This window comes from Scyliorhinus canicula, chromosome 1 (assembly GCF_902713615.1).
Source record: "Scyliorhinus canicula chromosome 1, sScyCan1.1, whole genome shotgun sequence".
NCBI classification, from domain to species: Eukaryota; Metazoa; Chordata; class Chondrichthyes; order Carcharhiniformes; family Scyliorhinidae; genus Scyliorhinus; species Scyliorhinus canicula.
The window spans coordinates 55,180,286-55,207,598 of record NC_052146.1 but is presented as its reverse complement, the minus strand read 5'-3'; the positions used below and the strand labels follow the sequence as shown (position 1 = coordinate 55,207,598).

General features: G+C 42.6%; 1 protein-coding gene across 1 annotated transcript in view; it reads left to right on the top strand.

The window, feature by feature from the left end:
- LOC119962803 (mediator of RNA polymerase II transcription subunit 13-like) overlaps positions 1-13,094 on the top strand; it is a 311,329-nt gene extending 298,235 nt beyond the window's left edge. The window contains exons 26-31 of the mRNA XM_038790899.1: positions 345-503; positions 641-808; positions 1,969-2,141; positions 10,621-10,794; positions 11,373-11,479; positions 11,584-13,094. Coding sequence (XP_038646827.1) covers positions 345-503; positions 641-808; positions 1,969-2,141; positions 10,621-10,794; positions 11,373-11,479; positions 11,584-11,716 — 914 coding nt within the window. The 3' untranslated portion in view covers positions 11,717-13,094. The remainder of the gene's footprint in view (positions 1-344; positions 504-640; positions 809-1,968; positions 2,142-10,620; positions 10,795-11,372; positions 11,480-11,583) is intronic.
- The last annotated feature ends 14,219 nt before the right edge of the window (positions 13,095-27,313 follow it).

The following is a 27,313-nucleotide window of genomic DNA, read 5'->3' as shown; positions in this document are numbered from 1 at the left end:
TAATGATTATTATTATTACCAACTGTGGTATGAATTGTAAAGCGGAGGGTGGTTTTAGTAAAAAAATGTGCACATTGGAGCTGATCTTTTCCAAACCAGTGTTTCTGGTGCAGAAGTTACAGCTGTTCATAGGTACATGTCGGGAAGTCGGTGATAAACATATCACAATTTTCCATTCATTCATTTTCGTGCAAAGTTTGTGAGGAGCATGTCCTTTGCTGATGCATGTATCCAACAATACAAAAATTATTGACTATTGAGATTGGCATTTAAGCCAATTTGTTTGGCAAATAAACTCTTTGTTTGGGATGTATGCCTCTTAATCATAATTAATCTTTCCACAGATTGGAGCATTCTTATTGGGCGACGCTCGCTACAATCTACCAGTAAACAATTAAAGGAAACCTGCACAATGTGTGGTATATCTGCAGCAGACTCTCCCACAATTCTCAGTGCCTGCTTGGTTGCCCTAGAACCACAGGGTTCATTTGTTGTCATGCCTGGTATGGATTTTTTTTTTGAAAAGATTTTAAATATTTGCAGTAATGTACATTGCATAATAGTTTCAAAGTAATTGCACAATTGGTATCTCATTAAGTTAAACTCTAATTGATGATTATTTGTATTGTGGATCTCTAAGATGCTGTCACAATGGGTTCTGTGTTTGGGCGTGGTACAGCTCTCAACTTGCAAACATCTCAGCTGAATACCCCACAAGATGCGTCCTGTACGCACATTCTGGTTTTTCCAACATCTGCTGCTACAGTTGTCGCCAATACTGAAGCTCTGGAAGTTCTTGGTAACCCAGGTGAGTACAAGTATGTAATGCCTGCAACTGAAGTTTCTAAAGCTGCAGAATGTGCAATATCCCAATTATAAACATTTTGGTGCTGAAGCTGGATGGAGCAAAATATTTGATTATCGAGGAAGCCAATGAAAACTGATGTTGCACAAAAACGCTCCTGTCTGTCGATGGAAATTGTCTTCTCTGCTTATTGCCAGTAGAGTCACTTTCTTCAGACATTTTAACACTTTCAGTGCAGCTTGTGGGAAAGATGGGATCGATAGCATGTATAAATAGGTAACTTGCATAAATAGGTAACATGCTAACAAAGAACCTAAATCGCTGGTTAGGCCTCTGCTTGAATACTGTGAGCAATTCAGGGCATCCCACCTCAGCGAGGATGCAAAGGCTTTAGAAGGGGACTAGAGAGTTTTACCAGGCTATTGCCAGGCATAAGGAACTTCAGTTATGAGAAGAGGTTGGATAAGTTATGACTGTTCTCCTTGAACACAGAATGTAAAGAGATGACCTGATAGATGTTTTCAAGGTGATGGGAGGTTTTGATGCAGATAGAGTAATAACTATTCAACTTAGTGAATAGGTCAATAATCAAAAGTCATAGATTTAATTTCATTAGCAAAAGATCTAGCGGGAAGATGAGAAAATATTTTTTCCCCACTCTGACTTAGAATCGGGAATACTCTACCCAAAAAGGTGATGGGAGCTAATTCCACTTGACGGGGAGCTGAGAATGAGGACAAACGCCAAGGGTTGTGGGGCTAAGCAAGACTGCTCTTTCAAATAACCACAGTAGGTACACTGGGCAGTATGGTGGTCTTCTCTGCTTAATTTCTGGTTCAAAATGTAGTTGCAACGAAATTTGGGAAAAAACAGCTGGACACCTATATATGAATGTACACTATGAGGAGATGATGTGCACGTATAGAGAGCGAGACAAGTATTCCCATGCTTTATTTGTGCACCTCCCAGCAGTCCATACAGAACCACATTAACATAGGCCTGTGACGGTGAATAGAATGGTTAAGGAAGTATTGCTTGAGGTATTTTGAAGCAACACCTTTACAAAAGCTAAGCATGCAATATTAGTCCCATGTTTTTGATTATAGTGGATCTCATTTTGTGCATTAGTTCTGCTTCAATGTTTCTTTTTTATTCATAAACAGATGGTATAGGAATTCTGGAGGAGGATATTTTTGCTGAAGACTTTGACAATGATATTCGGATTCTGATAACTGGTAATCTCCACCCATCTCCCACCTCTTCTCCTGTACTGTCTCCTGGTTCACCTGGCACAGTGGCAAGCTCACATTTTCAGCACAGCAGTGAAGCTGGCAGGGTAAGGTGGTAATATCAAATCATAAGCAAGATTTGAGGAAGGAAAACTACCTCTTGTTTATTATAGGTCTTGAGTACAAAATTGAGCGCCTCTCCTTTCAAGTTAGCTTAATGGATATTTGTGGGAATCTTTCTGCTCTTAAACATTGGTAATTAAAAGTGGATAGTAATAAATAATAAGTACTTCAGGGTTCTGAAGATTTCCTATGCTGTCTGTGGCACTTATGATTGTCAATGTTTTGTGTGTCTAAGACTCGATATGTGAGAGTCATATCTCTTAGCTTATTTCGCAACTACTCAACTGTTTGAATTTTGAAAGCAAATTTGAGAATTGTCCTATTTTCCAAGCTTAGTTTGGCATTCCGACATCATATTGTCTTACAAGCTTAAAATGGTTAGTCAAAATGGGTTTGAATGATGAGAGGTTGGCAGATGAATAAGTTTAAAATGCTTGTTTTTTTCTTTGAACTAACATTGTCAATTATTGTATTTTGATAGGTACATCATTTAAGGGTATAAACCAAATATTGCAATACAATAACATGCTAACTCCTCTGCAGAGTGTGCAAATGACAAATTAGCATTTCAAAGATTATTTATCATGTACCATACAATTAAGTGCACAACTTGAACTTGCAGAACTCCACCCCTCAAACAGTGGATGAGCCCAAAATGATATATGCTGCATGTAATTTGAATGCTCACAGCACCATATAGTCTGATTTTTATTTTGTTTATTTGTCCCTGATTTTTGGTTCCTTTGTCCCTTAGTTTTAAACTTCGCAGGTTGGGAGGTGTGACTTGATATTGTTAGTTTACATCTCAGCAGATTAAATAAAATGTTGATAAGGTTAGGGACAGAAGAATAGTTAGAGTGGTCGAATAGGTGTGTGATGAAAGACCTCCCCAAATAGCTGAAAGAATAAGTATGGATTTTGATAGCCACACTTAAACAGAATAAGTATGAATTGTATGGATTTTGCAGAGCACGTTCTAGTAAAAAATACCCAAATACGGTTTTCCTCCTTTTCAGAAAAGGATATTAAAACTGCAAGAGTGGTAATAAAATGCATTTTTTTTTCAACTTGACATGTCCAAATTTGTTTTCACTTTAAGGCATTTGTTTCTGAATAATAATGTAGTTTTTCCACTTGTCGTCTTAAGACAACTTAAATTCACATATTGTCCACACAAGAACCCAGATTACAGCCATAACTCCCAACTTGATCCTCTGAAGAGATTAGAAGGATTAATGTGGTTTATTTGAAGCGGAACAATTGTGTGGTGCTCCATCAAGTGGCATAATCAAGTAACTGCAAAAGGAACTCAAGGCAACAAATAAATTAAAGTAACAGGGAGATCTAGTTTGTGGATTGGAAATAATTCTACTGCTGGTGTTCAGAGCACACTTTTGTGTAGGCAACCCAGGTGTGCCAAATTCAAGAACTATCGGCTTGCATGCTGACATTGAAACAAAATATAATCTAATTTAGTGGTTTTATTAATAGATTAACAACTCTAAGGCCTAAAACACTTCAATAAGATTGGATAAGCAGAAAATGCACAGCAGGCCAGGATGCCGCTGAAAAAGAAAAATAGGTTGAATAGGTTGAGTGGAAATATGGGTTTTGTTTTATACATGAGCAGGGTACCGTTCTACTTAGCTTTCAATTAAGCAAAATTAAGTGGACAGTATAATGTTTGACAACTTGTAGCTGTGGAATGGGAGCAAAGGGGAAGAATTATTTTGGAGGGTGATCATAGATCATAGAATTTACAGTGCAGAAGGAGGCCATTCAGCCCATCGAGTGTGCACTGGCTCCTGGAAAGAGCACCCTACCCAAGGTCAACACCTCCACCCTATCCCCATAACCCAGTAACCCCACCCAACACTAAGGGCAATTTTGGACACTAAGGGCAATTTATCATGTCCAATCCACCTAACCTGCACATCTTTGGACTGTGGGAGGAAACCGGAGCACCCGTTTAAAAAAAAAAACCACGCACACACGGGGAGCATGTGCAGACTCCGCACAGTGATGCCTGAGGTCAGCCTAGCACTCCACTATAAGAGGAGCTGTGAGAATATAGGACATGTTCCTGTAGAATTGTTTAGTTAATTAATGAATGAAGAGATAACTTCTTATGAAGAGTTCTGGAATATGCTTGGGGGCTGTGGTATCAAAAGCTGATTTGTTTTTGGCCTTGGGATCTAGATCCTGGTTAAATATCCAAAAATGTTCTGAAAACTGCCAAAGCATTGTTGATCTGGGTGTTGACAGTCAACTTTGACAGTCTGAGAACCTCTGTGGACCCTGGAGAACAGTGCAAATGTCTTGATTGAGAGTCATACTTTTCTATGTACCTTTTTCTCATGCCAATACAACGGTCAGCTTCTCATCAGTTAAGTTGTGTAAACCAATCTTGTGCTCAAAGTAAAGGAATAGGGGTTCTCGGTATGCAAGGTACCTGATTATTGTAGTTACAATGTCTACTACAAACATCTAAGATAATTAATATTTCTTACGGCAAACACTTTTGTCCTTGAGGTACCAAATAAAAAGAACTAGTATATTTGCAGGTAATCAGTCATTCACAAAATGACCAATACTTTGTTCAGTTAATTTGCATAGCTTTCAACTATGTAATTAAAGGTTTAAACAGATAAACCAGTTAATTGACTTGAATTGAAAGGCTTTTGTTTTGCAGAGCCTTCAAATTAAGAAATTAAGTAGTCTGCCTGATCTCTACTTGTTAAGGCATCTTAACCACAGAATTACATTTTGCCTCCACATATACTATGGCTTAATCAAAAATAAACCAACCTGAAGTGCCTGCTTTTTGCAGCAATGAAACATTTTGAAACATGATTTTGTCTTTTGAGAAGGCAAGAAGGCACAATTAATGAACAGAGTCCCAGAGTTAAACACAAATGAATAGATAACTAGAAAGAAGAAGAAAGCAATCTAAATTTTGATTGAATTGCATTAAAATGAGCCCAAAGAGAAGGTAAAGAAAATCTAGAGCAATGTGCAAATATCAGCAAAACATGTGTTCTCAAGAAATTCAATGAATTGCATGTCTACAAATCAACTGAGCTAGATGATGTATTGTTAATATTTTTTAAAGTTCCATAAATGCAAGTGGTGACTGGATAGCGGTGAATATTACCCCAGTATGAATATAGTAAATCACCTAATAGTGGTATGGGAATCATCAAGCATTTTGCAGGATTCCTGCCAATACTGAGCTGAAGAGCAGAGCGATTGTAAGAAATTACATATATTTAGAAGGAAAAATTGTCTCAAATATTCTGGATTCTGAGAGTAAGGAACTAGAGTGGATTGGATATGTTTATTGTCATGTGTACCGAGGTACAGTGAAAAGTATTTTTCTGTGTGCAGCTCAAACAGATCATTTAAGTACATGAAAAGAAAATACATAATAGGGCAACACAAGGCACACAATGTAAATACCTAGACACAGGCATTGGGTGAAGCATACAGGAGTGTAGTATTAATGAGGTAAGTCCATGGGAGTCCGGTAACAGCGGGGAAGAAGCTGTTTTTAAATCTGTTAGTGCGTGTTCTCAGACTTTTGTATCTCTTGCCCGATAGAAGAATTTGGAAGAGTGAGCAAGCCGGGTGGAAGGGGTCTTTGATTATTTTTTCAATTATTTGATTGAGGAAGGGAATTCAGTAAATGCATTTGGCATTTATTGGAATACTTTTAAGATTCCAGATATAAGGCTCCTTGAATTAGTACCAGATATATTCCATTGTAAATTGGCACGGTATTGGAAAGCGGCCAGTGTTACGATCCTTAGCTGAACCCTGGGGCATTTTGGGGGGGCGGGGAGGACCTACATTTGCAACAAAGTCATAAGATCCCATGGGTTCTGAGCACACAAAAGTAAGCTTTGGTATGCAAGTTCACAAAGATTAAATAATTTGCAGCATGTATGTTGTACTCAATAACGTTCAGGGGTTAAGTATGAGGTACATTTGAATTAACAGACAAACTGTGGTCAAACACATCACACTACTGAGTAAATGGCAGATGCAACCAAGGCAGAGTCCATAGATTTCTCAAGAAATCACCTAAACATTAGTCTCACCTTTAGTCTCAAACAAATACACTGAAATGTTGTCTTTCAAGTGTTGTCAATCTCCGCCTTTGACGATCCTGCTTTGGATTTCTATCCAAAGATCGCTCCCACTCAAATGGCTTTAACAATGGACCGCCTCACAGGATTTCATTCCCGCCCTATGAGACTCCTTCAGTCTGGATTCCTGAATGACTCATTGCTAGCTTACCATCACACTTTCAGAGCTATGGCCGTGGCAAGCAGAACAACATTACTTCAATGGGGTACCTTTTCCCTTGCAGCCCACAGTACAGTATGGAGTCAATCCGCTATCTGCAGCTCTTTCTTTAATTCAGAGCCTATTTCTTTGCTCCTTTCTTTTAACTTAACAGGACCTATTTCTGTCCCTGTGTCTCTGTTGCACTTCTTGGGCTAGCAGACTGCCTCAAACTGACACCTTGCAGAATTATGCGCACACCTTCTAACTGTTCTAGGGACCTAACAAAACACCCCCAGCAGATCCCACCCTTGCTACTAGGCAGGAGTCATTCAGCATTGGAAAATCCCATGTCTTTAAATTGTGTAATATCCACGGACCAATGGATTTCATGACGGCAATAACAAAAAAATGGGGAAATATTATTTGGTCTTGGATCTGTGGACTAGGTTCTGTTTTTGGTTTTTCATGTTAATGAAAATCTGGAGTAGGATTCTATTTCATATTAGCATTTTTGCTGCTAGTTCTCAAGATTTAGGATTTTAGATGAGACCTACAGGGTAAGCCCTTGCTCCTCAACCAATACATGCCTCTACATATCCAACGTCTGGTTAATTTATAGAATGCCTGGACCAAATAGGTGGTGCTTTACTGGAATTATCAGTGCCACGTGATTGGGATCAATTTTCAGAAGATATCCTTGGGTCTCTTCGGCAGGCCCTCGGGATTGGATATGATTTGCTTCCACTCTAGGGTGGCGCAGTGGTTAGCACTGCTGCCTCACGACGCCGAGCTCCCGGGCTCGATCCTGGATACGGGTCTCTGTCCGTGTGGAGTTTACACATTCTCCTTATATCTGTGTCGTTCTCACCCCTACAACACAAAGATGTGCAGGGTAGGTCGATTGACCATGCTAAATTTCCCCTCTATTGGAAAAAAATAATTGGAGTCTCTAAATTTATTTTAAAAAAGACTAAAAGTAGAAAGCAAAAAAAATGATTTGCTTCCACTCTGGTTCGATGAGTTCTGAGATTCTGATGAGTGCAATGCGTGATCCGCAGACTCAGCCACATGCGGATCATAGAACATAGAACAGTACAGCACAGAACAGGCCCTTCGGCCCTCAATGTTGTGCCGAGCCATGATCACCCTACTCGAACCCACGTATCCACCCTATACCCGTAACCCAACAACCCCCCCCTTAACCTTACTTTTTTTTTATTAGGACACTACGGGCAATTTAGCATGGCCAATCCACCTAACCCGCACATCTTTGGACTGTGGGAGGAAACCGGAGCACCCGGAGGAAACCCACGCACACAGGGGGAGGACGTGCAGACTCCACACAGACAGTGACCCAGCCGGGAATCGAACCTGGGACCCTGGAGCTGTGAAGCATTTATGCTAACCACCATGCTACCCTGCTGCCAATCTCTCTTAATCAGCAAATTACCTGACTATTCAAGTACTTCTGTAATAGTTTACAACAATCGGCAATGGTTTCATGGTCATCTTTTAATTCTAGATCTGGCTTTTAACTCCAGATTTTATTGAATTCAGGTTTCACGATCTGCCCTGGTGGGATTTGAACCTGGGACCACAGAGCATTGCCCTGGGTCTTTGGTCACATGTCCAGTGACAATACCACTGCGCCACCACCTTCCCTCCGACTGTGCTGTTTGGAAGTGTGGTGGAAGCAGATGAAATTGTAACTTTCAAAAGGTAGTGAAATTAATTGGATAGTTCTTTCAAAGGGCTAAGGGATGAATGGTCTCCACCTGTACTTTACCATTCTATGATGTATACATTTGCAGCAGTCGGAGACATAGCGGCCTCACGCTCGTAAATAGGAAATTTGCAGTGCTGAAATTCAGTGTGAATTCGACCTGTTGAAGTTCTCTGACTCGTACGATAGCTTCAGGTAGATTACTCAATTTGGAACAAGGGCGGCTGAAAATACCTTTTAAAATTCAACCAGAACAGGGAATGTGAATTTGAATGTGTATATTTGAAACAAATAGCCTAGTTCTTTTCTCAGAGGTCTATTGCAGACGGCGCTTGTTCTGGAGTTATTGTGTACCAACATAAATGAACCATTTTCTCTAGATTTTAACATCATACGTTATTGTGACAGAAATATGTCTGTAAACTGGTGAATCAGAAAAAATTGCTTCATATTTTCGACAATAGCAATGTGCCATTGTACTGAGATCAAAACGAAAATATTATAAATACAATGTTAAATATTATGACTAATATTCAAATGAATAGGGTATCAGCTAAACAAAAATAGATTAGCTTTCTTCAGAAAAATATTAATTTGTGTGCACGAATAGGCAAGAGAAATCAGTTGTACATACCATCTCATTTGGAAAGGTGAAAAATATTTTGGTTGGTTTGTGTTCTATAGTTGTGAAGCTGTCATAGTATATTGCCCTTCATATCAGTATTATAGGAGCTGGAGTAAACTGCTCAGCCCTTTGAGAGTATGTCCTGCCATGCTCATTGTTTGTCTGATCTGTATCTCAACACTACTTACCTACCTTTGTTCCAAATCCCTTGAAAGCCTTGCTCGCTGTCTATCAGGCTCAGTCTTGGGCATTTTCATTGATCCAGCCCCTGCAGCATTAGAGTGACCCAAATTTGCACTAACTTTTGTGTGAAAGTGCGCCTATCAATCTAAGTGGCCTAGTTTTAATTTCAAGATTCTGACCCCCTTGTTCTGGATTTCTACTGCAAGAAGAAATAATTAATCTATATCTACCCTATCAAATGCCTTAATCATTTTCACCATGACTAGATCATCCAGCAACCAACTAAATTCTAAGGAATATAACTAGCTTTATGTCATCTCTCCACACAATTTAACCCACTAAATTGTGATACCATGCTGATTAATCTGGCAAGGCCAGTATATTTTCAGGAGCTCACAAAACTGAACACAGTACATCAGATGGGGTATCAAATTACTTGAAGCAAGTTATTCCAATAAATACAGATCATAGATGAGATCTTGTTTGGAATACTGTATTTTCTTTATCAACTGATATTCTAATTGCAACAGGGACCATAGTTTTGAGCAGAATATCAAAATGCATTTACTTAGGAGACTTTCGGGACTTTGGTTTTTCGCAAGTAATTTCTCTACCTGCTTCACTTCCAAACAATGGCAAATTATTTAGTTATTAAATAAACTTAGTTACCATTTGGGATCTAAATGTATAGAAATAAACTGGTAATTTAGTTACCATTTCATAGGGTAGTATCTGGGTAGGGTGGTACAGTTGGGTCCGGTTGGGTTATGGATGTTAGTTAATAGGATCCAAGCCCCTTGGTGAAAATGAAACCAAGATACAGACGTTTCTTTATTGAGCGAGTTTATTGACTTGTCCAGTATCACAGCTATCTCCTATTTAGATGTGCTCAAAGACAATTAATACCAATCATCTGTTTCTCTTAACCATGAACAATGTAATTGAGTTGATATTAAGAAACCTTAATATAATTGACAAGGCATTAACAGAGGGGAATTTGAGGGGGGAGGAAATCAGAAGGTCAGTTCTGTAGTTACTCAGGATTTAGACTAGGATTTTCCTGTCCAACATTTCCTGGGGAACTCTCCAATTAAGTAAATTAGAACTGTTTGAATTCCCTAACTCTAACTCAGAGTCAAAGACAATCAGAGAGTCCTGGAGAGTAAGGGAATTGCACTTCAGAAGTTTAAACTTCCCAGGTAATTCCCTTGGAGGTCGGCACAACTTCCGTGGATCTTGAGTTGTAGTCCAGTCGCCGACAATCTGGAGACAGGATAATTCGAGCCTATATTTTGTTTGACAATGGAGAAAAGCCGTACACCATTTGATATGATGAGTTTTAATGGAAGTGCTAAGCAAACCACGTTTTTTAAATATATGTCTTTGTACTGCACCTTCTCATAAGCAAGTGGATATTAGCCATTTGTTAAAATTGTTTATTCCATCTTTGTAATGAACTGATTCTGAATAATGCAAGATTAATTTCCTTTTTTCTCTTTTCTGCGCTCCAGTTACACTAACCCCATTCAGTGCAGTAATGAGTGCATGAATTGGTAAATCATTTGGAAAATGATTAAATAAATAAAATAACCTGATCAACATTATCTTGGAAGTTATTTTTTTCTATCTTTATTTGCTTTAGGGGCAAGGAGGTGAGCGGCTCCTCTCCACAGAAGCTCATGAGGAAGTGGCAAATGTATTGCAGCAACCACTTGCTCTTGGATATTTTGTTTCAACTGCCAAAGCTGAGAATCTTCCTCAGTGGTTTTGGTCTGCCTGCCCCAATGCCCAAAATCAGTGCCCATTGTTTCTAAAGGTGAGCTCTATTTCTTCAAATTTAGATTAATCAAACTTTTTATCTTTAACGTTTGCCCTAGAACAAAATGATACCATCAAATACGCAAATGAGGTTGCTGTTTGAATGCAGACAAATCTAGTGTTGGAATATTTTTACTTGTCTCATAGCAGGAATGTTCTCATGTACCCTGCTCTTGTCAACAAATGCTGACAAGCACCAACGGTAAGACCTAATGTGCAAAAGAGAGAAAATAGGATGAGGATGTGTTCAGTGCATGGCACCGCAACCATTTCTGGTCTATTATTGGAGGGAACTTTGAAGACGTAGTAACACTCTCATCCACATTCTCTGGATCAGATGTGTACATTCCGCCAGACTGAAGAAGTACTGGGAGGATACAGATTGAGAACTAACTCTGAACTAAAAGAAGAATTGGGCATTTTAATACATGAAAAACTTTAATAGTAAATAGTGCCCCAAATTGAAATAAAATCTAGTTGAATTGAATGTGATTTAGACTCTGGTGTTTCAATAAGTATTTAATAGTTCCTGTGCAGAATTTGACTAAAATGTTCCTGTATTTGTTTTCTTTGTAGGCCTCTTTACATCACCATGTCTCCCTGGCACAATCAGATGAGCTACTTCCTGGCAAGCACTCTCATCCTCACCCTCTGGATTCCAACAGAACTTCAGATGTTTTGAGGTTTGTGGTGGCTATCTGTCATTTACTCTAATTAAAATAGTTAATTAGATTTTACTCTTTAATAGCTAATATGAACACTAATGCACTGGCTCTTTCTTTTCCAGGTTCGTACTGGAACAGTATAATGCCTTATCATGGCTCAACTGTAACCCTGCCACACAAGATCGCCAGTCCTGTCTGCCCGTCCACTTTGTGGTGCTTACTCAAATGTACAATGCCATTATGAATTTACTTTGAAACGAGGAGTCGTGTTATACACAAACCTTATCCCTTTCCTGAACAAGAACATGATGCATCATCAGCTATTTATCAATGATTTGAAGATCTTGTAAGGGAAAATGACATAATTTGAGCAAGTATCATTTCCAAGGGAATTGAATTCACTCCACGGCTAAATTCTTTCAAAAGTCTGAGCGTTAACCTGCAGAGAACTTCTCTTGGATATTGGTACATCAGCAGCATAGATTGTTAAGCTCTTCCACATCAGTAACTTTTTTGGAATTTTTACGTTACAGCTTCTGAAACTATACTTGTCATCATTGCTACAACACAGAATTTATTTTTCATGATAAATTGTACATTCTTTAAAAAACACAGTATTGTGAAATCGAGGAAAATATAGTGGAGAATATCAACTAGCTAGTGCTTGTAAATGATATTTTATTGTGCATTTGAGTCACCTTTGGTGGCTTCCTTTGTATTGTAGATATAAACCAGATATATCAAAACAGTTTGTATCTATTGTGTACAGTGTAAAATTGACAAATTGCAGTACTATTTTTTCTTAATCAGAAAAATTTCACAAGGCCTTTTGAAGAGGAAAATCAAGATTGTAAAATTGTACAAAAAGTTAACTTGGTGAGAATTGTAAGTAGAAGTTTGTAATTTTTCCATTTTATTGTCATTCTCCCTCCCAGAATTCATCAGACTGTAGATGAAAATGGGTTGTTTCAATTTCAAGGCCATTTTTATCTAGGACTTGACTGATGAAGATAAATACTCATCTTCATATTTTTGGAGGTGCAGACTCAGACCTCTGTCATTTTATTTAAGTTTTAAGTTAAAAGATTCTGGTGAAGTAATATTTATAGGTTTTTGTGCAAAAAATAAATAAATGGCAATAGATAAAATCCTATATTATGTACTTCAATGTGAGAAAGTTGTATGTATATTTCTCATGGATATGCATATTTTAGTTGTGGATTTTTAAAAGTTTGAGCATACAAGCCCCAGTTGAACAACAGAATCCATTTACAGAAGATTTTAATTTTCTTCTGGTAGAAAGCATTCAAGGTTCAGAAATGGCTTACCAGTTTGTCTTCTGATGACCTGGTTTTGCTAGCATGCTTGTATGTATATTTCAGAGCATTTTTAAATGTAAAAGCTGTACATTTCACGCCAATATGAAGTTTTTTCTTCTGAGCATTTTGCTGTGGGCTTCTTTTATATAAAATAAAATAAGTGAAGTTCATTTTAATTCTGTATTGCTGAAACAAATACACTAAAAGCGAGTTTGATAAACCTGCAGGCATTTTAATGTCATTCATATATCTTGTGGATGAGAGCTATACTTTTACACACTTTTTTAGATTAATAAATTATTAAATTATCGAAATACAATCTCCGGGTACATTTCCTTATAATAAATTTAGTAGCAAGTTGCAGTGAGGAATGCATGACTCGATCAGAGATTTTGTGAAGATTGAAAACTTTATATTGTTCTGTAAGTTAGGCTGTGGTGGGAAACAACAGAAAAAATTGTTTTTGACTTTGTGCCCTGAGGGTTTTCATTTTCCAGGAGGCAGTTGATACCCTTGAGCTCTGCAGAGGAATGTTTTTATTAATAGATTGCTCTCCTAATTTTGGCCAATTATGTGGTTCTATTCAAAAGCTCTAAGAATGTGGAAATTGTTCTTATATATTTTATATATATATATATATATATATATATATAAATTATCGCTTGGTTAATTGAGCCTTTAAACTCCAGATTTAAGGACACACAGGGAAATATATTGTTCATGGCAACATTAACCTTTCTTCCTCTATCTTTTATTCATTCCTCCCCTATACACATTTGGTACAGTTTCACATGTTTCAGTAGAATGACTAAAATGCGATTCTACATTTTCTATGTACCCCAGGGCCTATGATTTCCACTCATGGGTGGAAAAATGCCAGAGGGTAAATTTCACAGCTGAAGAACTGTAACATTTTTTAGTGATGCACACTTCTGAATTGGCAGCTCAGGGGTGTTTTCATTAGCAAGCCCATTGGGCTGTGAACACAGGAATAATAATATATCCCATGAGAAAAATGGATCTGAAACTAGAATGCCATCATAGTATATTTTGTTGCTCCTAATTAAGCTGGAGTTTTTTATCCTGATTGCCATCGTGAACTGTGTTGAAAGGGGGAAAAATGAACGCTGCAAAACTAAATATTCATACACTTATTGCAGCCGCATACCATATCTTGTTTCCTTGTAACAAAGGATGAAAACTATCTTGCCAGTACAATTAATCATTGCTACCAGGTAAGCAAAAAAAAACTTTAATTTCAAAACTTATTTATACTGTGTAGATGAGACCATCAATTTACTTTGGTTTAGTTCTTGACATCAGTGCAGTGTACACAAAACTGAAATATTTGGAGACTAACACATCTGGTATTTTCCCTATTGGTGGCTGTGACTATTTCTGTGTGTATCCTAGGTTTCTGCTGATCTGCCAAAGTTACAGCAACAGATCATAAGATTTGTACAAGAATTCTTGGCACACTACTACTTTGAATGAAAGGGTGCAATAACCATTTGTCTGTAATAACTGTCCAATAATATGGAATTAAGGTTCTTCTGTTAATAGATAGTAGATGTGTTGATTCAAACAGATGCTTACTTTTGATAATGGAGAGTTCAAATGCTGAAGACAATATAATTTTTGATATAATTAAATGAAGGAAAGCAAATTTTTTGCGAACTTTACAAGGATTCCCAACTCGTGCTCTCAACTCATGACTCCTGTTGTTATGTGTATATTTATAAAACATTTTATATCGGTTGTTTATCTTTCTCATTGTAAGTGGCAGATACACACTTAAATTTGCATTCAACCCAACTGGTCTATGCCAGTCGTTATGCTCCACAATAGCCTCCTCACTCCATTTAACTCTATCAGCTTAATCTTCTATTCTTTGCTCCTTCATGCACGTATCATGCTTCCCCTTAAATATATCTTTGCTATTCACCTTTCAATTAATCATTCAGTAAGAGGCTTGTGGCAGAGATTACCAAACATGATGAAAATGGGAGAAAGCTGATGAGCAATCAATCTGAAGATCTACAGTGGATAATGTAACCAAGTGCTTTTTAAAAATGTATTTAACCAGTGCCACGCAGTTGGTAGAATTGAATGATTGGTGGTTACTATGGCAGTATAATCAGTAAATCTTTGCTTTAATTTTCCTGCATCTATCACAATTTGGTGCGTTTAATCCTAAATTCTATAACCAGCTAGAAGCTGAACAAGGATTTTCCCCACCAGTAGATACCAGAATTCTAAATTTAGCGCAGTAAGATGGAGAAATAATTAAAAGAAAAAGTAAAACTGACCCTACAATAATGTTATCGGTGTACAGAAAATCTGTCCACATTAAAGTGGACACACTTTTAGGGACAAAAGTAGAACTTCATGTAGTCAGGGAAAACTTTACAGCAGGCTGCACTCTTAACAGATTTAAAATCTCACCAGATTAAATCTAAGAAATTGCAAGAGACCTTCAAAGAAACTCAACTGTCAAAACCAGTGATGTAAATGATGGCAGCTTGGAGAATTTCTCTAATGAATGTTTTGAGGTTGGTTGCCTTTCTGTTGAGAACAAAGATATTGAAATTGATCCCCACCTTGAAGAACCCTGTTCACTCAACCAACTGGGGCATTTGTCTAGAAATTTCAAGAATGTATTGCTCTTTTGCACCCAGTTGTCAAGAACTCTAACAGTTATTAAGAACGCTTAGATTTCTGGTTAAAGTATTTGTTCTGCAGGTAGAGGATGGAGAATAATTTAAAGCCAAAATCTAGACTTAAATCGTGTATAAAAATGCTCTTGATAGAGCAGTCAAACATTTTAACATTTGTAAATAATAGTTAATTGTGCAGTTTTTTTTTTAAAAATTAAAAATTCCAGTTTGGTGTGAGAAGTGCAAATGGATCCTTGGTAGCGTTTGCATTGAGTGTTCCATCTTTGAGTCTTGTGGACTGGAATTAATGAAGGTAACTGGATTCAACAACAAAGTTTCATTACTTGAGTTCATCCTGAGTTGGAATATCATAGGATAAAGTCCCAAGTTCACTCCTGGAACTTGGATTGTATTGACAAGCACCATGTCCAGTTGTTTTGATAGGTTTCAATATCATTATCTGAACTATGTGGAGTTCAAGATTAGTTACCAGTGAATATCACAAAGATATCCAAACATAAGACCATTTTGAAGCAGATGCACTGTCAACTAAGCATGGGGAAATTGCAAGCATAAACACCCCCTGTGTGCGTGGGTTTCCTCCGGGTGCTCCGGTTTCCTCCCACAGTCCAAAGGTGTGCGGGTTAGGTGGATTGGCCATGCTAAATTGCCCGTAGTGTCCTAATAAATGTAAGGTTGGGGGGGGGGGGGGGGGGGGGGGAGTTGTTGGGTTGCGGGTATGGGGTGGATATGTGGGTTTGAGTGGGCTGATCATGGCTCGGCACAACATTGAGGGCCGAAGGGCCTGTTCTGTGCTGTACTGTTCTATGTTCTATGTCTTCTACTTGAATTGTTTTGTTTTTTTTAAAATAATTTTTATTCAAATTTTTACAAAATATTAATAACAAATTATATATTAACAACTGAGAAAAACCAAAGAGAACAACCCCCCCCCCCATAAATACAAAACAGAAAAAATAGATTAACGCCCGTCGTAAACAAAGAACATATGTACACGTCCCTTCAACCCTAACCACCGAGACGAACCCCCCCCCCCAACCCCGGGGCTGCTGCTGCTGCTGGCCTCTTTCCCTATTGTTCTCCTAGGAAATCTAGAAAAGGCTGCCACCGCCTGAAAAACCCCTGAACTGAACACCTTAGGGCAAATTTCATCCTTTCCAATTTGATAAACCTCGCCATATCATTGATTCAGGCCTCCACGCTTGGGGGCCTCGCATCCTTCCACTGAAGAAGAATCCTCCGCCGGGCTACTAGGGACGCAAAGGCCAGAACACCGGCCTCTTTCGCCTCCTGCACTCCCGGCTCCCCTGCAACGCGGAATATCGCAAGCTCCCAGCCTGGCTTGACCCTGGATCTTACCACCCTCGACACCGTGCTCGCTACCCCCTTCCAAAATTCCCTCCGCGCTGGGCATGCCCAGAACATATGGGCATGATTCGCTGGGCTTCCTGTGCACCTATTTCACCTGTCCTTGCCCCCAAAGAACCGACTCATCCTCGTCCCGGTCATATGAGCCCTATGCAGCACCTTAAACTGTATGAGGCTGAGCCTCGCACAAGAAGAGGAGGAGTTCACCCTTCCTAGAGCATCCGCCCACGTCCCCTCTTCAATCTCCTCACCCAGCTCCTCTTCCCATTTACCCTTTAGCTCCTCCACCGAAGCCTCGTCCATCTCCTGCATCACTTGGTATATTTCCAAAATCTTCCCCTCTCCAACCCACACCCCCGAGAGCACCCTGTCCTGGACCCCACGCGGGGGCAACAGCGGGAACCCCGTCACCTGCCATCTGGCAAACGCCCTCACCAGGATGTATCTGAAGATTTTCCCCGGGGGGAGCCCGAACTTCCCCTCTAGCTCACCCAGGCTAGCAAACCTCCCATCTAAAAACAGGTCCCCCAACCTCCTAATACCCGCCCTGTGCCAACCCAGGAACCCACCGTCAATATTCCCCGGGACAAACCGATGGTTCCCCCATATCGGGGACCTCACCGAGGCCCCCAACCTCCCCCCTGTGTCGCCTCCACTGCCCCCAAATTTTGAGGGTAGCTGCCACCACCGGGCTCGTGGTATACCTCGTCGGCGGCAGCGGCGCCATCACCAGTGCCTCCAGGCTCATGCCCACACAGGATGCCATCTCCAGCCTCTTCCATGCTGCCCCTTCCCCGTCCATCACCCACTTACGCGCCATCGCTGCGTTAGCAGCCCAATAGTACCCACAGAGGTTGGGCCGAACCAGCCCCCCCCCCATCCCTGCCCCGCTCCAAGAACACCCTTCTCACCCTCTGGGTCCCATGCGCCCACACAAACCCCGTAATGCTCCTGTTGACCCTCCTGAAAAAAGCATTCGGGATAAGGATGGGAAGGCACTGGAACAGGAACAAAAACCTTGGGAGCACCGTCATCTTGACGGACTGCACCCTGCCCGCCAGCGACAGCGGCAACATGCCCCATCTTTTAAACACCTCCTCCATTTGCTCCACCAGCCTTGTACGGTTGAGTTTGTGTAGGGCCCCCCAGCTCCTGGCCACCTGGACTCCCAAGTACCTAAAACTCCTTTCCGCCCTTTTTAGTGGGAGCCGACCAATCCCCTCCTCCTGGTCCCCCGGATGCACGACAAACAGCTCGCTCTTCCCCAGGTTGAACTTGTATCCTGAAAACTCCCCAAATTCCCTAAGGATCTTCATCACCTCCAGCATTCCCCCCACCGGGTCCGCCACATACAACAATAAATCATCGTCATAGAGCAACACACGGTGCTCATCCCCCCGTCGTGCCAGTCCCCTCCAGTTCCTCGACTCCCTCAACGCCATGGCCAGGGGTTCAATTGCTAACGCAAAGAGTAAGGGGGACAGGGGACAACCCCTGCCTCATCCCTCAATATAACCAAAAATACTCCGATCTCCTATTCGTGGTCACGTTCGCCATCGGGGCCTCTTATAATAGCCTCACCCATCTGACAAACCCCTCCCCAAACCCAAACCTTTCCAGCACCTCCCACAAGTACTCCCACTCAACCCTATTAAAGGCCTTCTCCGCGTCCAGCGCCACCACTATCTCCGCCTCCCCCGCTACTGCCGGCATCATTGTAACATATTCAAGAGCCTCCGTATGTTGGTGTTCAACTGTCACCCCTTCACGAACCTCATGAACTCCGTCTGATCTCATGAATGACCCGTGGCACACAGTCCTCTATCCTCGTGGCCAAGATCTTCGCCATCAGTTTGGCGTCTACATTTAACAGCGAGATCGGCCTATATGACCCACACTGCAGGGGGTCCTTGTCACGCTTAAGGATCAGGGAAATCATCGCCCGGGACATAGTCGGGGGCAGAGCCCCCTCCCATGCCTCGTTGAAGGTCCTAACCAACAGGGGACCCAACAGGTCTGCATACTTCTTATAAAATTTGACCAGGAACCCATCTGGCCCCAGCACCTTCCCCGACTGCAAGCTCCCAATCCCTTTGACCAGCTCCTCGAGCTCAATCGGCGCCCCCAATCCCTCCACCTGTCCCTCCTCCACCCTCGGGAATTGCAGCCGGTCCAAGAAGCGCCCCATTTCCCCCCCCCCCCTCCGCTGGGGGTTCAGACCGATACAATTCCTCTTAGAAGTCCCTGAAGACCCCCCTTCGCACCACATTTCCTCCCCTATCTTTGACTCCACCAATCTCCCTAGCCACATCCCGCTTGCGGAGCTGATGCGCCAGCATCCTACTCACCTTCTCCCCATATTCATACACCGCTCCCTGTGCCTTCCTCCACTGAGCTTCCGCCTTTCTAGTGGTCAGCAGGTCAAACTTGGCCTGAAGACTACACCGCTCCCTCAGCAATCCCTCCTCCGGAGCCTCCGCGTATCTCACCTATCCACCCTCACCAGCTCCCCCACCAACATCTCCCTCTCTCTCCGCTCCCTCCTCTCCCTATGGGTTCGAATGGAGATCAACTCCCATCTGACCACCGCCTTCAGTGCCTCCCAGACCGTCCCCACTCGGACCTCCCCATTATCATTAGCCTCCAGGTACCTCATGATACCTCCTCGAACCCGCCCGCTCACCTCCTCATCTGCCAACAGCCCCACCTCCAAAGCGCCAGAGTGGGCGCTGGCATCTCTCCTCCCCCAGCTCGAGGCCCACCCAATGCGGGGCATGATCTGAAATGGCTATCGCCGAATATTCGGTGTCCTCCACCCTCGGAATCAGCGCCCTACTCATAATGAAAAGTCGATCCGGGAATAGGCCTTGTGCACATGGGCGAAGTATGAAAACACCCTGGCCCTTGGCCTCGCAAACCTCCAAGGATCCACCCCTCCCATCTGATCCATGAACCCCCTCAACACCTTGGCCGCCACTGGCCTCCTACCTGTCCTGGACCTGGATCGATCCAGTGGCGGGTCCAACACTGTATTAAAATTCCCCCCCCCCCCCCCCCCCCCCCCCCCCCATTATCAGGCCCCCGGTCTCCAGATCTGGAATGTGGCCCAACATGCGCCGCATAAAACCCGCATCGTCCCAGTTCGGGGTGAACACATTGACCAACACCACCCGCTCCCCCTGCAGCTTGCCGCTCACCATCACATACCTCCCGCCGCTGCCCGCCACCACATTCACCGCCTCAAACGACACCCTCTTTCCCACCAGGGTCACCACTCCTTGATGTTTTGCATCCAGCCCTGAATGAAACACTTGGCCTACCCATCCTTTCCTCAATCTAACCTGGTCCGCCACCTTCAGGTGTGTCTCCTGGAGCATGGCCACATCCGCCTTCAGCCCCTTCAGGTGCGCGAACACGCGGGCATGTTTGACAGGCCCGTTCAGTCCCCTCACATTCCAGGTTATCAGCCAGATCAGGAGGCTCCTCTGCCCGCCACAGGCCCGCGCCTCCCACTCATCCCATTTCCCACAGCGGCAAACCCCCGTCTTGACCCCCTCTGCATACTTCAGCTCCTCCCTGGCCATTCCAGCAGCAGCCCGGTACCCCCCCCCCCTCCCCCCAGCTGCGTTACTCCCTCCATAGTACTCCCGTAAGCCTGCTGACCCCGGCAACTCCCGCCACTCCTCCAACCCCTCCCAACATGAGGCTGCCCCTCCTCCCCAGTGCCCATGAGCAGGCTTTCCTCCTCCCCCCTCCCGCTGTCACGTGGGAAAAAAGCACGCGCTACCAGCTCCAACTCTGCCCCCCTCAGCGCGGAAAAAAGCCCGCGCTTTCCACCTGTCCAGCCCCGCCACCTCTAAAACAACACACATTGTCGGCCCCGGCCCCCCTTCCCACCATCAGTTCCCCACACAGCCAGTCTGCTCCCCCTCCTCGAGCCCATCCACCGAGCCCAAGCAAAAAAACAGTGCCCCACTCACCCTGAAAACAACATAGAACCAACATTAAACAGAAACCCCCCCCTCAAACGATAACACAGTTACACACAGACCCCCGCACACAACCCTCACTTTGAGTCCAACTTCTCGGCCTGCATGAAGGCCCACGCCTCCTCCGGGGACTCGAAGTAGAAGTGCCGGTCCCTGTAGGTGACCCATAAACGCGCCGGCTGCAGCATGCCGAACTTTACCCCCTTTTCAATGTAGCACCGCCTTCGTCCGGTTGTATCCGGCCCTCCGCTTAGCCACCTCCGCACTCCAGTCCTGGTAGATCTGTACCACCGTGTTCTCCCACCTGCTACTCAGCTCCTTGGCCCACCTGAGCACACACTCCCGGTCAGTGAACCGATGAAACCGCACCAGCACCGCCCGTGGCTGCTCATTCGGCTTGGACCATTTTGCCAGAATTCTGTGGGCCCCCTCCAGCTCCAGGTGCCCGTGGAAGGACCCAGCTCCCATCAGCGAGTTCATCATGACTACCACGTAGGCCCCCAGGTCTGACCCCTCCAGCCCCTCCGGGAGGCCCAAGATCCGCAAATGTTTTCGCCTTGACCGGTTCTCCAGCTCCTCGAACCGCTCCTGCCACTTTTTATGGAGCGCCTCGTGCGCCTCCACGAGGGCTGAGGCCTCATCCTATCTTTCAGAGGCCTGTTGTCGGATCTCCCGAATTGCCACCCCCTGGGCTGTCTGAGTCTCCATCAGCTTGTCGATGGAAGCCTTCAACGGCACTAGCAGCTCCGCTTTGAGTTCCCGGAAGCAGCGCTGGAGAGTCTCCGCCGGCAGCCATCTTGTGCCTCTTCCCCCGCTTTTGCTTTGGCGCTGCCACCGCTATTTCACTCGCCCCACTCCTGGTCCAGGCCATATACCGCTGGGGGAATGTATTTTTTTTAAAGTATGAAATGTGAGGAGGCAGGAACTGTGAAGGTGCAGACAGACTTGGGGCTCGAAGTAGAAAATTCACCTACGATTTCGTGGACAGGAGTGAAACAATTAGAAGAGGGGGGCTTCACAGTACAGGTCACAGTACAAAGGTGTTGAAGTTATGTTGATTATTTGAAGCTGTGTCAATTATGTTCCATTCTGGACACCTGTACCACATAGAACATTACAGCGCAGTACGGGCCCTTCGGCCCTCGATGTTGTGCCGACCTGTGAAACCATCTGAAGCCTATCTGACCTACACTATTCCATTTTCATCCATGTGTCTATCCAGTGACCACTTAAATGCCCTTAAAGTTGGCGAGTCTACTACTGTTGCAGGCAGGACGTTCCACACCCCTACTACTCTCTGAGTAAAGAAACTGCCTCTGACATCTGTCCTATATCTACCACCCCTCAATTTAAAGCTATGTCCCCTCGTGTTGGTCATCACCATCCGAGGAAAAAAACTCTCACTGTCCACCCTAACCCTCTGACTATCTTATATGTCTCTATTAAGTCACCTCTCAGCCTTCTCCTCTCTAACGAAAACAACCTCAAGTCCCTGAGCCTTTCCTCGTAAGACCTTCCCTCCATACCAGGCAACATCCTAGTAAATCTCCTCTGAACCCTTTCCAAAGCTTCCACATCCTTCCTATAATGCGGTGACCAGAACTGCACGTAGTACTCCAGGAGCGGCCGCACCAGAGTTATGTACAGCTGCAGCATGACCATGTGGCTCTGAAACTCAATCCCCCTACTGATAAAGGCTAGCACACCATATGCCTTCTTAACAGCCCTATTAACCTGGGTGGCAACTTTCAGGGATTTATGTACCTGGATGCCGATATCTCTCTGTTCATCTACACTACCAAAAATCTTACCATTAGCCCAGTACTCTGCATTCCTGTTACTCCTTCCAAAGTGAACAACCTCACACTTTTCCGCATTAAACTCCATCTGCCACCTCTCAGCCCAGCTCTGCAGCTTATCTATGTCCCTCTGTATCCTGTAACATCCTTCAGCACTATCCACAACTCCACCGACCTTCGTGTCATCTGCAAATTTACTAACCCATCCTTCTACACCCTCTTCCAGGTCATTTATAAAAATGACAAACAGCAGTGGCCCTAAAACAGATCCTTGCGGTACACCACTAGTAACTGAACTCCAGGATGAACATTTGCCATCAGCCACCACCCTCAGTCTTCTTTCAGCTAGCCAATTACTGATCCAAACCGCTAAATCACCTTCAATCCCATACTTCCTTATTTTCTGCAATAGCCTACCATGGGGAACCTTATCAAACGCCTTACTGAAATCCATATATACCACATCAACTGCTTTACTCTCATCCACCTGTTTGGTCACCTTCTCAAAAAACTCAATAAGGTTTGTGAGGCATGACCTACCCTTCACAAAACCGTGTTGACTATCGCTAATCAACTTGTTCTTTTCAAGATGATTATAAACCCTATCTCTTATAACCTTTTCCAACATTTTACCCACAACCGAAGTAAGGCTCACAGGTCTATAATTACCAGGGTTGTCTCTACTCCCCTTCTTGAACATAAAGGATAGGATAGCCTTGGAGGAGGTGAAGTATAGTTTCACTAGAACAATAACAAGATTAAAAGGATTTGGTTAAGTATTGGTTGCATAGACTAGAAAAGTATTCACTTGAGTGTGGAAGACCAAGAGATGGGCTAATTAAGATGATTACATGATTATATAGATTGAATGGACACGATCAATTTCTTTTGTGGGGGGTACAGAATAAGAGGAGGGGCACTTTATAACATTAAAGCTAGATTATTCAAGGGTCACATCAGGGAGAACGTCACACAAAGAATAATTCCTCCAAAAAGCTATCTAAGCTGGTCAATTGAAAATAACCTGAGATCGAAAGTTTTTGGTAGGCAAGGGTGTTAACTGCACAAACCAAGCGGGATGATGGATGGTGATGGGGTTATGCCCATAACCTAATTTGAATGCTGGAATAAGCTTGAGCTGAATACCTCCTCCTTCCTATGTTAAACTCCAGCCAGAGATCCATCAATCTCTTGATAATTAAGGATGTTGGAACCATCCTATTCAAACAAAGTAAATGTGGATGCAATAAGCAAAAAAAAAAAAAACCTTTTTTCATTTTGGTAAGAGTTGAATCCAGTACCTAAGTTGATTGGACCCGAGACGAAGTGTAACTTCACAGTCTTTCTATTTCCTCTTGTACAAGACTGTCTACAGTGGAAAGATGTCTTGGTAGGGGTGTCATTTATAACTCCCACTTGATTGGCACTTTACAAGTGTCAATGAAGGAAGGGATAAAGCCAACAAGTGTTAAGTTAACTTTTTGCACTTCAGGCAGTGTACAACTGAATAAGTTTGTGAAACAACCTCCCAGATACACGCACAATGGCAGAAATTCTAATTTCTTAGTTTCGTATCAAGCCTTCACACAGTGCACAAACTGAGACGAAGCAGTTAAAATCATGTGTCTAATATTTTTAAGGAACAATCTGGGATATTAATGTTCATGGGTTATGCTTCCAGATGGTGTGTGATTTGCTGAGCTGGATAAGTCATTAAAAATTCAGAGCATCTTTGGTTTTTGTACTCAAATAGATGAGAAAAGTCAATAGTGAGAAAGACAACGGATTAGTTGTAGAACAGAAAAGGTAATGTGTTTGTCAGAAAGCCAAGAGTGAACCCTTCACCTAGTTGTACCTGTTCTGGAAAAGATTTCATGCTTTCTCTGGCTTTCAATATCTACTTTGGTGTTTGATTGGTGATTGACCTGTTAATAAAAGAAAAGGCATTGCTGCATTTAAGGTAATGAGTCACAGGTAAATGACAATTTTGATTTTCCTGGAATGGGACCATCAGCCTGAACTCTGAAATTACCCACTGATCATGAAGCGCATCACCTCCATACTCCCAGAACACCTTGATCCACTGCAATTTGCATACCGTCACAGCCGGTTCACAGCATGTGCCATTTCTCTGGTCTTACACTTATCCCCAGAGCATCTCGACAAGGACTCCTACATCAGACTCCTATTTATTGACTAAAGTTCCGCCTTCAACAACATAATCCCAGCCAAGCTCATATCAAAGCTCCAAAACCTAGGACTTGGCTCTCCACTCTGCAACTGGATCCTTGACTTTCTGACCAACAGACCACAATCAGTAAGAATGAACACCAACACCTCCTCCACAATAGTCCTCAATACCGATGCCCTGCAAGGCCGCGTACTTAGCCCCCTACTCTACTCCCTGTACACACACGACTGCGTGGCAAAACTTGGTTCCAACTCCATCTACAAGTTTGCTGACGATACGACCATAGTGGGCCGGATCTCGAATAACGACGAGTCCGAATACAGGAGGGAGATAGAGAACCTAGTGGAGTGGTGTAACGAAAACAATCTCTCCCTCAATGCCAGCAAAACTAAAGAGCTGGTCATCGACTTCAGGAAGCAAAGTACTGTACACACCCCTGTCGGCATCAACGGGGCCGAGGTGGAGATGGTTGGCAGTTTCAAATTCCTAGGGGTGCACATCACCAAAAATCTGTCCTGGTCCACTCACGTCGACGCTATCACCAAGAAAGCATAACAGCGCCTATACTTCCTCAGGAAACTAAGGAAATTCAGCATGTCCACATTAACCCTTACCAACTTTTACAGATGCACTATAGAAAGCATCCTATTAGGCTGCATCACAGCCTGGTGTGGCAACTGCTCGGCCCAGGACCACAAGGAACTTCAGAGAGTCGTGAATACCGCCCAGTCCATCACACGAACCTGCCTCCCATCCATGGACTCCATCTACACCTCCTGCTGCCAGGGGAAAGCGGGCAGCATAATCAAGGATCCCTCCCATCCGGCTTACTCACTTTTCCAACTTCTTCCATCGGGCAGGAGATACAGAAGTCTGAGAACACGCACGAACAGACTCAGAAACAGCTTCTTCCCCACTGTCACCAGACTCCTAAATTATCCTCTTATTGACCGACCTCATTAACGCTACACCCTGTATGCTTCATCCGATGCCGGTGCTTATGTAGTTACATTGTATAACTTGTGTTGCCTTATTATGTATTTTCTTTTATTCCCTTTTCTTCCCATGTACTTAATGATCTGTTGAGCTGCTCGCAGAAAAATACTTTTCACTGTACCTCGATCCACGTGACAATAAGCAAATCCAAATCCACTGCTAATTGAAGACTACTTTGCCAAAGGTGGGTTCTCTCATTCTAAGGTAAATATTTTGTGTCACATTTAGTCTTCTTTGGAAATAGGGTGGTGCTTTAGGTCAATATGAAGGATAAACTCAAAATCTACAAGGAGATCTCCTTAAAGTCAAATGAGTCATTTAACAAATAATAGCAATTTGAGTTGCAATGTTGAAATTTAAAAATCATGACCCTGAATCACTACCGGACGTATACATTCCAAGCTTAAGCTAGATTCTATTGAGCTTTATGGAATAACTTTTCTTGAAAATAGCCCATTGGGAATATATACAGATTTATATAAAAGTCTTGGGATTCAATGTGAACCATTTAAAACTATTCAACTTAAAGCTGTTATGAGAGCTGCGTCATTAGGAAAAGGCCATTGAATTGTGTATTTTGTAGTGGAGTTTTGCATATTTGAGCCAAGAAAAGAATAATGTTTCACCTCTGCTGAATGTTCTGGAATGCAATTAATCCCTTATTACCATTCTTGCCCCTTCAAATGGCAGATTTTGAACAGAGAATCTACATTGTGGAGTTTACACTTTTATGAACCTCACAAAAGTAGTTTTGATTCAACAATTTCTAACACGTAGTGAACAGAATAAAGGCAGGTACCTTGCAACGTAATTTCAGTAAACTGGCAACAGACAGCATAATGTATAAAATTAGTTTGCTTCCAAGAAAGATCAATCAAATTAATTTCTTCATCCTAGGCAAGTTTTGCAACTTTTAATTTACAGAACTTCTTTAAGGGCAGTTGTTTCATTTGACTTCTTACGGAGAAAATTCTTATTCTGTCTCTTTAAAATGTATGAGAATCTGAACTCTGACTCTTATTTTGGAAAGGACAAAGGAAAGTGGGGGGGGGGGGGGGGGGGGGCATTGTGCCTGGTTGCTAACCAAAACAAAAGCTTTTTATTGCAGAAGCATTTAAAACCATCTGCTCCATTAGCTTTCTAGCTTGTTTTTATTTCATTTTTCTCTAACCACATCCACAGGTTTGACTATAATGGCACAAAACAGGGAAAGGTCAATGGTTATGCGTAAGCAACGAATAATCAAACACACAATTCCCTCCTTCTAAAACTAAAGGACTTTATTTTAAATTAACCTATTCTAAACAACAAGTATCTGTCCATTAAGTCATTTCTTAGAGAAAACAGACTCTGAACTCTAAGTACAGAAAAGCTTGACATTTATAGGTCATTGATGGCAAGAAGATCGATGAATTTGAGATTGTGATTTTGCACAATCCCCTCTGATTTAGACAATCAATATTTTGCTCATCAAAAAAGAAAATGTATCCTCATAATTACGGTGCTCAAAAT